Consider the following 14,509-nt stretch of genomic DNA (forward strand, 5'->3'; position numbering starts at 1 on the left):
GGATTTGAGCGGGGTGGATGTAGGAGGAAGTCATCATTTTTCATTTGTTTGGGGGACTTGCCCTTAAAAGGAGATTGTCTGCTTCCCTCTCAGCCTTTGTATTGATGACATTTGTAGTGTTTACTGGGAGCCCACGGTTATCCGGAAAACTCAGACTGATGACAATAGTATTTGAAATGCTTCTGTAGGTCTGCTTCGAGGTAGACAGGAAAAAAATGTATGTTCCAAGGTACAAGTGCTTGTTGACTTTTAAATGCAGCCAGCCCGTGCTCTTTATCAGGGAACTCAGAATTGCTCCACAGTGCTGTCCTTCCTGTCCATTTGATAAGCATGTCAAAGGACAGTCTTAAGTACTTTATAGTTTATTAATTTTTTTCCTTCTTTAGTTTGCCATCTTCTCTCAGAAACTGGAAAATAATTTCTTTGACTCCTCCCCCTCCACCTTTCTCATTTAAGCTGAAATTGATTTCTTTCTGAGCTTGGAAGGGAAAAAAATTAAGCTGTAGTTAATACAATTGCTTGGCTGAATAAACATAAAAGACCAGTTTACTTTCAAGCTGTGCTGTATCAGAGTAAAAAGCTGTTTTGTCCCTGCGAGGAGGGACATGAGAGAGTGCAAATTTTTATAGCATCAATATAGGATATGGTTTTGTAGTCAATACGAGAAGTGATAGAATTGTTTATTTGGAGGATGCGGGGGATGGGATTTTTGTGTGTGTTGGGAAAATTGGGAAGCTAGGAGACACTCTGAAATCCATCAGCTTCTCCAGAACTCTTCTCAAATGCTTATTGTCATGACAACCATCTCTTCATGAACCAAAGCTTCGAGTATAATACAGATGGGATTGGTAACAAGGTAGAGTTGCCATCTGCTTTGTTTTCTCTGAGGGACATTTTTTTTGATCCCTGAGTATGATCCTCATATCTGAAAGTCTTGACTTATTTTTCTTTCTAGATTCAGATATAGTTGTGAGATTAATTCTTTTCTCCTGACGAACAACTTCTTTGTCATCACATACCTTACGTATTGTTAAAAGTATGAAAAAAAAAGGATAATTATTGTCTTTGGATATTCTGTCTGAGTGAGTAATCTACTCTTTGTATGTAAGGTATTTACAGAGGAAAGAGTCTTCTGCGTTTAGCCTTTCCTCATAGAAAATCCCATGGATGGAGGAGCCTGGTAGGCTGCAGTCCGTGGGGTCGCTAAGGGTCGGACACGACTGAGCGACTTCACTTTCACTTTTCACTTTCCACTTTCACACATTGGAGAAGGAAATGGCAACCCACTCCAGTGTTCTTGCCTGGAGAATCCCAGGGACGGGCGAGCCTGGTGGGCTTCCGTCTATGGGGTCACACAGAGTCGGACACGACTGAAGTGACTTAGCAGCAGCAGCATGTATGCATTGTAAGAGAGACATCTGGGAAATATCTCAGGTCCTTCCAAGCGAGCTCTCTGTGGGTTCTCTTTCACTTAGATAAAAATGGGGAAGACGTGTAATAGAATAACCACAAACAGCACTATTTGTTTTTCTTTTGGAGGTACCATAAACAGAAGCTTCGAATCTGTGCACATAAAAATAATTCTCAGCATAAGATGCATTAAGCTCTGTCGTCCTGTTCTGAAGGGAGTAATAATTATATCATAGTGTCCTCATCATGTATGTCAGCTTAAACACAGCACCCTTGTCAGGCTACAGAGTCAAAATTGGAAAGTTCATGGATTTATATAGATACCTTGACTTTCATCAGGCTTCCCTGGTGGCTCAGTGGTAAAGAATCCACCTGCAGTGCAAGCGATGCCAGTACGAGGACCCTGGCGGGTTGCAGTCCATGGGGTCGCAAAGAGTCAGATACTACTGAGCATGCACATGACTTGCATCATCTCTAATTCTTTCGATGTATGGCCGTCTATCTGAGTAAGGGGTGTCTGAAGGATGTACCAGTAGTTTGAAAAGGTAGTACTTTTGTTTACCCTAAAATCTCTGGACTGAATTCTTCAATCTTTATTCCATTTGGCTGTCAACTATGCTAAATGTGACATATTTTTAAAAATATCAACTTTGTCACATTCAATTCTTCACTTCCCACTGTTTTTCACTGCCTAGCATTGCCTTGAGAACACCACTTTATTTCCCAAGGCAGGCAGTTACCGCAGGGTAAGATCTATTCTCTGTACCCCAAGGTGAATAAGGGGCAGCGCAGTGTGGTTTTCTGAGTTCAGTAGAAAATCATCAGCCATTTATTTTGGGGGTGCACAAAGACAGCTGCATTCTGGATTTGCTAACCATCTTGAAATGCTTTGTGTATAACAAAACCCCAAACGTGCTTTTTTTTTTCATTTTTTTCCACATATGTATTTTAGGAGAAATATAATCCACATGCTCTTGTTCCCTCCACTTTTAAATCATGGAAATGTTGTTTCATAAGAGCCATTTGATGTCCAGGAAGTCTTTTATCCTTTTTATTAGTTTTTTTTTTAACATATAAATAGAAAAAAATAAAAAACACAATGTGTGTGACTTAGGACAAACACAAAGTGCCCAGTTGAATTTCGACATTCTAAATCTACAATATCTTAAAGCCTATCATTTTCCTTGGTGCTTTGCAAAAGCAGTCTTCCCTTCTGTTGGACGGGAAGTTCCAGAATGTCAGGATAAAGTAGGGAAGAGAACAAATTTCATTGAGAAGCGACTATGGTACTCGGGAACATCTGCTAACTCCTTAATGTTAACAGTAGCCCTAAGTGGTCATTTTACAGTTGGGAAGAGCTTTCAGAGACCTTAACTAACTGGCTGTGGGCCAAGGAAGAATTTCATGCCAGGTCTGTGACTTTTCACTTTATACTCTTTCAATTATTCTGTCCTCCTCATTCTGTTGCAGAGCAGTGAGGAGGTATAACTTCCAAAAAGTGCCGTCCTGGGAGGTGACTTGGAAATAACTAGTAACCAGGCCTGCGGATAAGGATAACCTCTGGAAAGTGGCCACTTGGTATTGGCAAGGTGGATGTTTAGGACAGTGTTTGCATAAGGGCTTTAGATCCATGATATTGTGCCAGATAGGCCTGGGCACCTTCTTTTTATTATAGGGGAGGAAAGCCAGGATACGCACAGGATGGGAAGTGGGGCAGGCTCGGCAGGAGGCCCGTTTCTGGCACTGGGATTCAGTATCAAAGTGATACTCGATTACCTATTATTTTGTAACCGTGGTACATATTTGGTAAGAGTGGTACATGACATTTCTTAAATGACTTAAACTCTTTTCTTTGAAAAGAATTTTTCAGTGCTTACATCTTAAAGTATATAGGGTGAGGATCACAGTTCTAATGAATCCTTCCGTAATGATTCCACTATAAAAGAGAATCCAAAACTTAATTTGGAGGGGGAAGGTTACCGTGGGGTACGTGATTCATAGTATGGCATTAAGTTACTATCTTCTGGAGAAAAAGGAAAAATAAAATTACAAAATGAAGGATGTGAAGACTGCTTAGGGTTTGACCTAGGATCTAGGTTCTTCTGATATTATCTGTTCTATCCCAGATATCATGTTTTATTCAATGTGGATCTGTTTTGTGCTACAGTCTCACGTTCCATTACATTCTTTCTTTCTTTTTAACCTTATTTTGTTTTGGCATCAAGGGGAAAAGAGATGAATTATTTAATCTTCTTTCATTGAATTAGGGCAATACAGAAAGAATGCAACGGGCAATTTTATAACTGACATTTTGGAGAACATTGGGGTCATCATATGACTGAGCACATGATTAATTTTTTGAAGGTCAGGACACTAATATTTTTTCCAATGGATTTACTAAGGGAACCAACCACCTGGTTTCGAGTTTTGGGAGAACTGCTCCCCAGGAAAAAGTTGCTTTTTTCTTCAGAGAGATTCTACTTTGTTTTGAATCTAAATAGAGTGTATCCCATGGAAATAAGAAATACAATTACTGTAGCATTCTTTTTCCTTTTTCTCATGCCTCTACTGAAGAGCCATGCTGGTTTATCTTTTATACAACCGCAGTGCAGAACTTAACCGGCATTCATATTACATTAGTCATTTTGCCTTAGGCTCTTGGCACACTTTTCAATATCTTGCCACACCCGGTAAGAGTGGGTAAGGCTTTAAATGTTTCTTGTGTGCCAAGGCAAATTAAGCAATTAGTATGGCACTCCTCAGCAGAGTGGGGAAGAGGATCTTATGAAGCCCAAGGGAGGGGGTGCGGGAGACATGCCACGAGCTCTTTTCACAGTCAAAACTCGGTTAAAACTCTTGGAGGAAGAACAGTTACTTTGCAACCAAGAAAGAAGGCAGGAATATCTTTACTCGGTGATGAGGCTTGAAATAATAAGCTGGTTGACTGTACAGAGAGAGTTTTTTCCTCTGAAAGAAGGCTCCCTCAGCTTCATCAGATCGATGTCCACATAGCAAGTGGGGAACAGGACTTGAGGCATTTCTGTTTCCAGTATATCCTATCTGTGAGCACTCTGTGGCTAGACCGGTGAGTGCAGACCAGAGGAAAAGGCCCTCGTTCACTGTCTTTTGAAATTTCATTTTACAGAATGAGGTGTCCTTGCGTATGACTTCACTTGCTGTCAGTCAGCCATTGTAATTACTCTTGACATGTGCATTCTGTCTGAATGGCGTGGACTCCACCGCCCAGGGGCCTGTGTCACTGTCACTGTGATAAGGGTCCCCAAGTGGTGGTGTGAGTCACAGTGTCAGCTGCAAGGAGATCTGTCTCTGACGCCTCTGTTCATATCCCGTAGATGCGAACAGCTCCCAATTCATATTGGGAAGACTTTCAAGTGTTCAAGAAAGGCATAGAAACCCATGCGGTACTCTAAAGCAATTATCCTTCAACTCAAAATAAAGAAATTGAAAAAAGCAATAGTAAAGCTCTTGGTATTCTACTACTTTTTAAAAAAGACATTGTTGGATGTCTCTAAGTTATGATAGGAGATTTCCCTGAAGTTGCATATTAGATTATTCTTCCTGTTTACAAGGAAAACAAGCCAAAGGATCAAAACTTGATGTCTATAGATAGTTGTTGTTTAATCACTGAGTCATGTTCAACTCTTCTGAGACCCGATGGACTACATACAGCCCACCAGTCTCCTCTGTCCATGGGATTTCCCGGACAAGAATACTGGAGTGGGTTTCCATTTCCTTTTCCAGGGGGTCTTTTCCAACCCAGGGACTGAACCTGCATCTCCTGCATTAGCAGGCAGATTCTTTACCCCTGAGCTACCTGGGAAGCCCCTTTAGACAAGGTGGCTTACTACAATTTTGTGTGGGATTTATTACATTATTTTTCTTCACTGGATATGAAGTTAGAGTACTCAAGGACATTTATTCTACTCCAAAAGAACATTTAGTGTCTATGTGGTTAAAATAATATTGAGGTCAGTATATTGGAAGAAAGGAGACACTCCATCCGGTAACCCTCTTTGGAATCCCTCACATTCATTGAGAAGGTTAATTGACAGTCTTCGCGCACTTCCTGTAGCCCCGCCCCAGGACCTTGCAGAGGATCCTTTGCAAGAGACACAGTAACCCATGTCTGGAGGCAATATACACAGCTGGGAAAGATAATTAAATCAATGATTTCTTTTTGAGAGATCCACATCATCTCAACAGAAGGACCCAGCGATTCTGCTGGATTCAGGCTGCACATTATTACCAGCAGACGCACTTCAGGCAGATTTCATAATCCCCAGACTTCTGTGGTACAAATGGTTATTGAGCTTCAGAGGCTCCCCAAAGGCCACTAAAACTGTCTGACTTAAATAGCACTGAAGTTTTGATGTGAGAATTAGAAAGTATGATTCAGTTTAATCTGTAAGGTTGGATACCAGAAAATGCTCCTTTGGTTTCCCGAACTTGAGCGGTTCAATTATGCTGAGTTAAAGAAGTCAGGCAAAAAGGTGAGAGCCTCTTAGGAATTAAATAGCTGCAGTCAGTGGGGTCGCTAAGGGTCGGACATGACTGAGCGACTTCACTTTCACTTTTCACTTTCACACATTGGAGAAGGAAATGGCAACCCACTCCAGTGTTCTTGCCTGGAGAATCCCAGGGACGGGGGAGCCTGGTGGGCTTCCGTCTATGGGGTCACGCAGAGTCGGACACGACTGAAGTGACTTAGCAGCAGCAGCAGTAGCAGCAGCAGTGGTGGACATATAGATTGGAGAAAAATAATTTTATCATTATTTGAAAGATAAAATTTATGAGGCTTGGTTATAGAATAGTGGCTAGAGGGTCTTTCCCTAGATTGGGTTTTTCTCTGTGGATCATCATCTATTTAGTGGTAAGGATTTCATGAAAGAGAACACTTAAGTATGAAAGAAATGGTGAGTTAATTGTTTAGTACTGATTCTTTTAACCAACATCCCCAAGAGGAAACATTTAGTAGGCAAAACATCAATACTGTTGCTTAAAGAAAATGAGCTTACAGTTTGGCTTTTTAGTAAATACAAGCATAGATAACTAATGGAAGTATAATAATAGTGAGAAAAGAATAAAGAAGACAAAAATGGAAATCCTAGACGCAGCCTCATGGATGAGAGAGAACAAAAGAGCTGAGGGCAGAGAGGGAGAGGAAAGAAATGTGATGGGATGTCCCTGGGCAAAAGCATAGGGAACTGATTTGGAAAGCAGCAGCCTTTATGGACATCTCGTTTATGCAATGCCCTGGTCACTCACTCTGGCATGTCTTAATTTGTGTGGTTAGGTTTATTTAGCCACTTGATCCATAGTCTATAATTAATTGAAGCTCACAAGAAGTGATGACACTTGTGGTCAAGGGCATAGGTTCTGGAGACTCTATTCCTGTCTCTGACCTTAACAGATATCTAAGCTCTCTGAATGTTTGTTTCCTTATCTGTAAAATGGTATCCCTGTGGGTTCCTTTCTCTAGAAATTACTGTACTAGTAAATACGTTTAAACTTTGGCATGGTGGTACTCAGCATTGCTTCTAACCCATAGTGGAGGTTCAGTGAATCAATCTTCCTCTTCTTTCCACCTCTTCTCCTTCTCCTCCTCCTCCTCCTCTTTCTCATTATTAGTAGGCATCCACCATATTATCAGTGATGATTGGAAAAAGCTTTACTCTCCCAATGAGCCATTAGAAAACAAGAAATCAGAATGTCACTTTTTTTTTTTCATCTGACTCATTCTCTCCCAAGTGATTTATGTACATATGCTATTTTACTAGTCTTTCTTTTACATGGTGTGAAAAAAAGAGCATGACTTAGTGATGCAGCAAAGTAGAAATTGAGTGACTTTGGTCCTGCCTGTTCTTCAGTACCTATTTGGTGTAGTGCAGGTAATTTAAATTTCTTACACCTAAATATCTTCAAATGAAACAGAAATGAAGTATAATAATCACATAAGGCTGTTAGAAATGCCTAAGTAACATACACATGTAAATACCATTTAAGTTCAGAACTTTATAGAAAGCTAAGTGGGTTACATAAGTTAGTATATTTTTGTAAAGGTGACACTAAGAAAATGCCACATTAATGTTCATTGATATACAAGGCTTAAAAAATAGTTGTTTGATTTTCCTAAGTGTGCTTCCAGTGTATGTTTTAGCATCTTATAAAAAATAGACCCTAACCATTCAAATCCCTGGTTGCATTTATTTCACCAGCAATTCCTTTTCATTTGAGTCAGGGAGGTTTTCTTGTCTCGTTTCAGGATTTGTGGATCTGGCCCTCCACGATCAAGTCCACCTTCTGGAATGTGCCTGGCTAGAGATCCTCATGATTGGTCTTGTCTGGCGCTCCATGGAGCATCCAGGGAAGCTCCTATTTGCTCCTAACCTTCTCCTGGACAGGTGAGTGACCTGGCTGTAGCTTGGGGAAAGTACATCCCTGAGAGTCACCAGTTTTATACTGAAGCTTGTTTATTCAGCATTCCATGAAACTTCCAAGACCTTTATCAGATATGTTTACAAATGGGTGAATTCGGGTGAGGTAGGGTAACTGAGTTCACAGATAGCTAAGGTTAACTGTCTGCCTGATGTCTGCACAGGTTAGCTTTATCATTTCTAACATAGGCATATGAATATTGTATATGTGTTTAAAATATACATATATGGATTTACGTATACACATGTATTTGCTTGTATTTATAACATTATGAGGGCTTCTCGGGGTTGCGAGTGGTAAAAAGAACCCGCCTACAAGTACAGAAGACCTAACAGACATGAGTTCGATCCCTGGGTTGGGAAGATCCCCTGGAGGAGGGCATGGCAACCCATTCCAGTATTCTTGCCTGGAGAATCCCATGGACAGAGGAGACTGGTAGGCCATAGTCCATAGGGTCGCACAGAGTCAGACATGATTGAAGTGACTTAGCAAGCATGCACATAACATTATGAACTGTAATTTTCCAACTCCCATCTTCATCTTGTGTTGTATAAAAAAATGATGAGTAGCTTTCCTGTAATTAAAATCTTTTTTTGGTTCATGTACATCCAAACCACAATAGTCTTCATTTCCTCTTCTAATTTTTCCATCATTAAATGAGGAAATTTGATCAGAGTTCCAAAGGCCACTTCCAGTTTTACGAATTCATAAAAGTTACCTTGCTTATTTTTGAAAATGGAGATTTCAGTTTTCAAATGTGCTACCTTATTTCACGTGTTCTACTTGGGTTGACTCGGAATGTGAGTCCTATTGTTCTTACCCAGTCATTACTTAGAGTAATTGGAGTTAGACATTATTTAACAGCAGCTACCCCTGACAGAGTTCCTACCCAGCACCAACTGCTGTGTTGAAGGCTTTACATACATGATCTCATTTAATCCTCACGGCACTCCTGGGAAGCTTTATCACTCCCGTTTTACCAGAAAGGAAGCTAAGTTTCAGACACATTCTGCTACTTGCTAAAGCATGGAACGAGCTGATGGTGGAGCCAGGACTGGAATTCAAATCTGTCTGGCTCTGGCATAACATGTTTCCTCCTGCCCTGTGCGTGGCTCTTCACATTCCCTCCTCATCAGGGTGCCTTCTTTGGTCTGCTGCTGTGACCTTTTCTTTCCAGGCATACCTTGTCTTTATGGATGGTGTAAACATATGAATGGGACAGAACCATTTTCTAAAGTTTCTTGATGACTTTGTATGCCTCTGCTCAGCAGTCCAAGGTTGCCAGGTTGCTCTCAATGCATCTCTGTGCTTTCCTTCCTTTTGGAGCACCACACTGCCTCCCCATCTCCTGTCATGCTCTGGCTTCCTTCCTTATACCTGCCAAACCCCCTGGAGCGGACTTCTGGCAACATTTATTTCATTCTGGAGAGTTGCGTAAGTATTGGTTACCATTTCATCATTTTGTATTATTATAGCTTTTGAAAAACAGTGATGATGCTGTTCAAGAAGCAACTCTCTTTCCATGGAATATAATCCCATGTCACAATTTCTTGGAATGATTGAGGATGGCCACTGGTCTTGTTCCGTAGAGCCCCTCACACAGTGTCCTGTCTACCTTCAAGGATGTCTCTGCAGTGCTTCTCATTTCTCCTTTCTTCCTTTCCTTTCCCTTCTCTTGTTTCTCTTGTCTTGTCATGTTTCCCTTCCACCTCTTTTCTCTTTCTTCCTTTGCTTTCCTCTTACCTTATTTTTTCACCCCTCTCTTCCTTCTTTTCTCCCTCCTCCTTCTTCTACTCTTAAAAAAGTTGTTTTTTCTCCTGTTACAGTCATGTGACTGAATTGTAACAAATTTGCAAATGAAAATCACAGACCACATATAATGTTTCCCCACTACAGACTGGGAGGTATCTTGAAGGTTGAGGATTTGGGGGACATTCATGACTGAATTGATCTGTCTCATGATTTCACGATGACTGCCTAGTCCATGTTTATCTTCTTGGGTACACACTTCCTGAAAGCAATCATCAGTTGTTGCATTTTAGATGTGAAAGGGTTTTTGACATCACTTCATCCCAATGAACTCACTTTGCCATGAGGTGATATTGCCTAGTTTTATCATACAGCCTCTTATCTCTCTTTCCTGTATATTCTCACTGTGGCTAATTTTCTCCCCTGTCTCTCACTGCAGTGTGAGTGACTAAGAGTTCTCATCTCTCTCCACTCCTACTTTCTTATATTCCAGATGTGCAGTTCCTACCACCTCTAGACCAGGATTTCTCAGCTTCTGCACTATTGACATTTTTCGTTGGATTGTTCTCTCTCATGGGGAACTATCCTGTGTGTTTTAGGATGTTTAGGAGCATCCCTGGACTTGACCTACTAGTTGCTCTCATAGCAGCATTCCCTTCCCTGGAGATAACAATCCCAAATGCCTCTGCATGTGTGCTAAGTTGCTCAGTCATGTCTGACTCTTTGGACCCCATGGACCATAGCCTACCAGGCTCCTCTGTCCATGTGATTTCCCAGGCAAGAATACTGGAGTGGGTTTTTGTTTCCTTCTTCAGGAGATCTTCCCAACCCAGGGATTGAACCCTCGTCTCTTATGTCTCCTGCCTTGGCAGGCGGCTTCTTTACCACTCGTGCCACCTGGAAAGCCCATCTAGACATTTCTTATTTTTTTTTTTATAAGTGGTAACTCTTTATTTATTGGATTTTCCCCAAATTAAAATTATTTTTTGTATGGATGATGATTGGGGTGGTTTATGATTCTTTTCACAATAAATTCTTTTTCTCTTGATTATTCCTCCTGATGGGTGTTTTTACTGTTTCCTGTTTAAAAATCAGTACTAAAAATTTCTCAGTCTATTTGCATCATTTCCCTTGCTATGTATCTGTGAAAAGTTTTTAAATGCGGATGTATAGGGCAGTAAGAAAACAAAAATTACCTATGCTCTATTTAAATGTCCCCTGTGTGTGGCAGCAGAGGAGGCACAGAATTGTCCCTGGTTGAGAACCACTACTCTAGATTTTCCTATTTCAATATCCTTTAAACTCTTCAGACTCACAAGAACTGTCACGGAATCTTCCTCATCAAGTGTGTTCCTTTTCTTTATTGTTGTCTATTAGTGGCATCAACATTCACCTAGACACTGAAGTTGTCAAGTTCAAATTAACCATGGATTCCACTCCCCAGACCCCCACCAGATTATCCAGTTAGTTGTCAAGTCTTTCCCTCTCTGTCTCTGAAATCCACCCTCCCCTTTGTCTCCATGCCTCCCCTAGCACAGGTCCAAATCAGCCCTCCCTAAAGTGTGGCCTGGCCAGCACTGCCTCTTTCTCGGCCCTCAGCCCTCTTTCCTTCAGTCTCTTCCCAGAGGGCTGCCAGATACTTCTCTGTAAGGCACAGCTGCGATCCTGATGCTGCCCGACTCAGCTTTCATTGGCTTTCTCTCTTCTTTACAAAGTACTCTCTAGACTTTCTATCTTGATAGTCATGAATCCCTGTTGCAAGTGTCATAGACATGAACATCTGCAGAGCTGGGCCAATGATGTAATGGGGAAGGCCAGTGATTGTGAGTCCGAAAAGGAGTTCTGGGGATTAAGTGAGCCTGGTGAGCTCTTGTCCAGGCTGAAAACACCTGGACCCTGACTTCAGCCTGAGAGCCATGAACTTACTTTCACTCTTCAAGGAGTTTTTTCACTGCTTCTGAAAGGCCCTGTACCCTTAGAATTGTCAGAGTCTTGGGACCTTCTTTAAGGCTCTCTTTCGTTGTCACTCTTCTGGAAAACCTTCCTTTAGAGTGTCTCCTCTTCAGCTAGAAAGTAGCCTTTCCTCTGTCTAAGTTCTCACTAGGTTTAGTGTCTGCTCCTCTTTTTCTCCTTCTGCCTGAAAGTTACGATCATATGTCTTATGTTCCCTTCCAGCTCATGAACTTCTTGTGGGCAGGAACCAGATCTTGTTTGTCCTTTTTGCTCCCTCCAGTGAACAGTCTTCATGATCCCCAATAAGTATTTGTTAATTTCCACTGGCCAAGGCCCCTCGAGTGGCTCATGTCAGAGTCAGGAGAAACCACATCTTCTGATGGTCATTTTGATCGTTCTTGTCATCATACTCACTCACCTCTTGTTCAGAGCTACTCAACAATTCCTGGCTTAGTCCCTTCTAGACTTTGAAGAAATTAAGATGCATATGTTTTGAGAGGATTTTTCAAATTACTAAATGCACTTGGTTCATGCTTAACACTTCTGCTTTTATTCCGCAGACCTGTTAAATTCTGAATGAGGATAAACAAAGGATCTTACTTTTCTTCCCTCACTAGACCCACTATCAAGTAAAATCCTCACGATCTACATACATTTACATATATGTTAGTGATTAGAAAAATATATAAGTAAATATAAATTATATGTGCTCGGTTGCTCAGTTATGACTGAGACTCTTTGAGACCCCATGGACTGTAGCCCACCAGGCTCCTCTGTCCGTGGAATTCTCCAGGCAAGAATACTGGACCTGGTTGCCATTTCCTACTCCAGGAGATCTTCCCGACCCAGGGATTGAATCTACGTCTCCTGTGTTTTCGACATTGGCAGGTGGGTTCTTTACCACTGCGCCACCCCCTGGGAAGCCTCATGAGTTATATAAATAATTAATATTAAATATGTTAAAAATTATGGCCTATGGTATAAAATTTTCTATACTTTTCTATTTATCATGTACCGAAATATGAAAAAAAATCAATATTATTAAATTACTCTCTTGGTATTAGAAGATAACTCCTTTTCATTACATTGATATAGTCATAACAGTAAAAAATATTGTGAGCAGTAACTCACTTGAAATCTGAAAGATGGCTTTTGAGTGAAAGCTAAAAACACTGTTTATGTTTTTGACCTGCAGGCTCCCATCCCCTCTGATAACATTCAGCTCTCTGATTAGCCTCAGTCATCCTGATCTCCCTTTTGCCCTTTTCCAATCCTTTTGCACATTGTAAACACTTTTTGGTAACAAGCTGTAGAAATCCATGAGTTTCAAAACGAAGTGTTCGAGAGCTGGTAAGCGAAAGATGAGTGTTAGCTGCATCATTTTTGTTTTATCTCAACCTTGGTGATACCACATTTGCAAAGTCAGTCTCCCTTGGGTGCTTACATCTTCATAGACACAGGGATGAGTGAAAGCCAGAACTCCCGAGGAGTCCTGTCACCCTTGGATTACCAACGTTGCTAACTGGAGACAGGGATTTATCTGCAATAGATCGTATTGATGTCCTGTTTTCTCAAACCTTCTTTGCAAATACAGGCATTTGTGCTTTCCAAGGCTATCAAGAGGATAGAATGTTCCCAGTCTTTCCATTACTCAAATGTTAGCACTGGTAACGTGGGGTTTAGCGATTATAGGAATATAAAAATCTGCTGGGTTGCTGTCTCATGTTTGTGAGCAGAGGACATATTTCTTATCTTGCATCCATTTAAAAAGAGTTATTGCTTGATTTACTCCCTGATGACAGGCCATGATATCTTGATTCTGGTAGTTTGTAACTTTCCTGGTAATCGTATGCTCAAAGGCTAATTTTATCCTTGCCATGCTTAGCCTACCCACAATTTCCAGTTCTTCCCCCATAGCCTGCAGGAGTGAGTTCCAAAGTGAGTGACTTAATGCAGTCATCTCTTTCTGTGAAAACCAAGAAATAAAGCTTATTATAAGGTATTAATAGAGAACCCAATAATCTCTCTTTGTGTGTGTGTGTGTGTGTGTTTTACAAGAGGAGAGTTAAAGATAATAAGAACGCCTGTGAAAGTCATCAGGAAATGGAGAAAACTCATTTTCCATTCTAGCACCTAATCCTTTGGTGTGTTTTGGCACCAGAAAACACAAAATATGTTCTCTGTGTCAACTAGGAATGCGCCTCCTCATTGAGTCCTGTTTGAGCGCTCACCCTGGAAAAATAGAGACCAAAAACAGAAGCAAAAGCTTCAAGATATGTCATTCCATGTAGGATCTCTTTGTTTTCACAGAAGTAAAGTTTACTATCGCTGGAAGACAGATGTGATGTTAGAGGAAACAATGTGAATTGCCAGTTCAGTAAGACCATCCAGTTTCCAGAGCTCTGTCTAATTCTGTTTTGCTAGCGCCATCCGTGCTAACAAATTCTGAGAAATATTTGTGGATTTCTCAGGGAGGCCAAAGCACTCTCTTTCAATTCCTATTCGCTCTCAGGAAAAAAAAAAAAAAAAGCTATTCATCCATTTAAAAAGCAGAGTTTAATCCGACAAGCAGAATATTCTCTCTACCAAGTGTCTGGCCAGAAGGTTGTTGATCTGGCTCTTTCCATCACTCCTGCATCAAGAGGCTCTGCCTGTAGGAAATAATATTGGACAACAGAAAGTTCTTTGACTTGTAGGCATGGAATAGGAATAAGTTCTCTTCCTTAAGAGAAAAACAGGTTGCTGCCCTGGGAAAGGATATTTTGCTGCTTCTTCTAAATAGCTGACTGTTTTCAGACCATAAATTCATTTTAAAAAGAAAAACAAGTCATTTTCTAGAAGCAAGAACATGCTCGAGTTATTTATTGTCAATGTTTCAGAAAACAAAGCATGCAAATAAATACATGCAAATGAAACAATGCTTCCAGCAATGCTTTTACTG

The 14,509-nt window shown here is 40.8% G+C and overlaps 1 protein-coding gene across 5 annotated transcripts in view; it reads left to right on the forward strand.

Moving 5' to 3' along the window:
- The window catches only part of ESR1 (estrogen receptor 1), a 404,881-nt gene that overhangs the window by 321,581 nt on the left and 68,791 nt on the right, over positions 1–14,509 (forward strand). For all 5 annotated transcript variants that reach the window (XM_055433434.2, XM_055433435.2, XM_055433432.2 and 2 more), the window contains one exon: positions 7,694–7,832. In XM_055433434.2, the coding sequence (XP_055289409.2) occupies positions 7,694–7,832 (139 nt within the window). The remainder of the gene's footprint in view (positions 1–7,693; positions 7,833–14,509) is intronic.

Source organism: Moschus berezovskii, chromosome 10, assembly GCF_049115385.1.
Source record: "Moschus berezovskii isolate FMDL1 chromosome 10, NW_MosBer_1.0, whole genome shotgun sequence".
NCBI classification, from domain to species: domain Eukaryota; kingdom Metazoa; phylum Chordata; class Mammalia; order Artiodactyla; family Moschidae; genus Moschus; species Moschus berezovskii.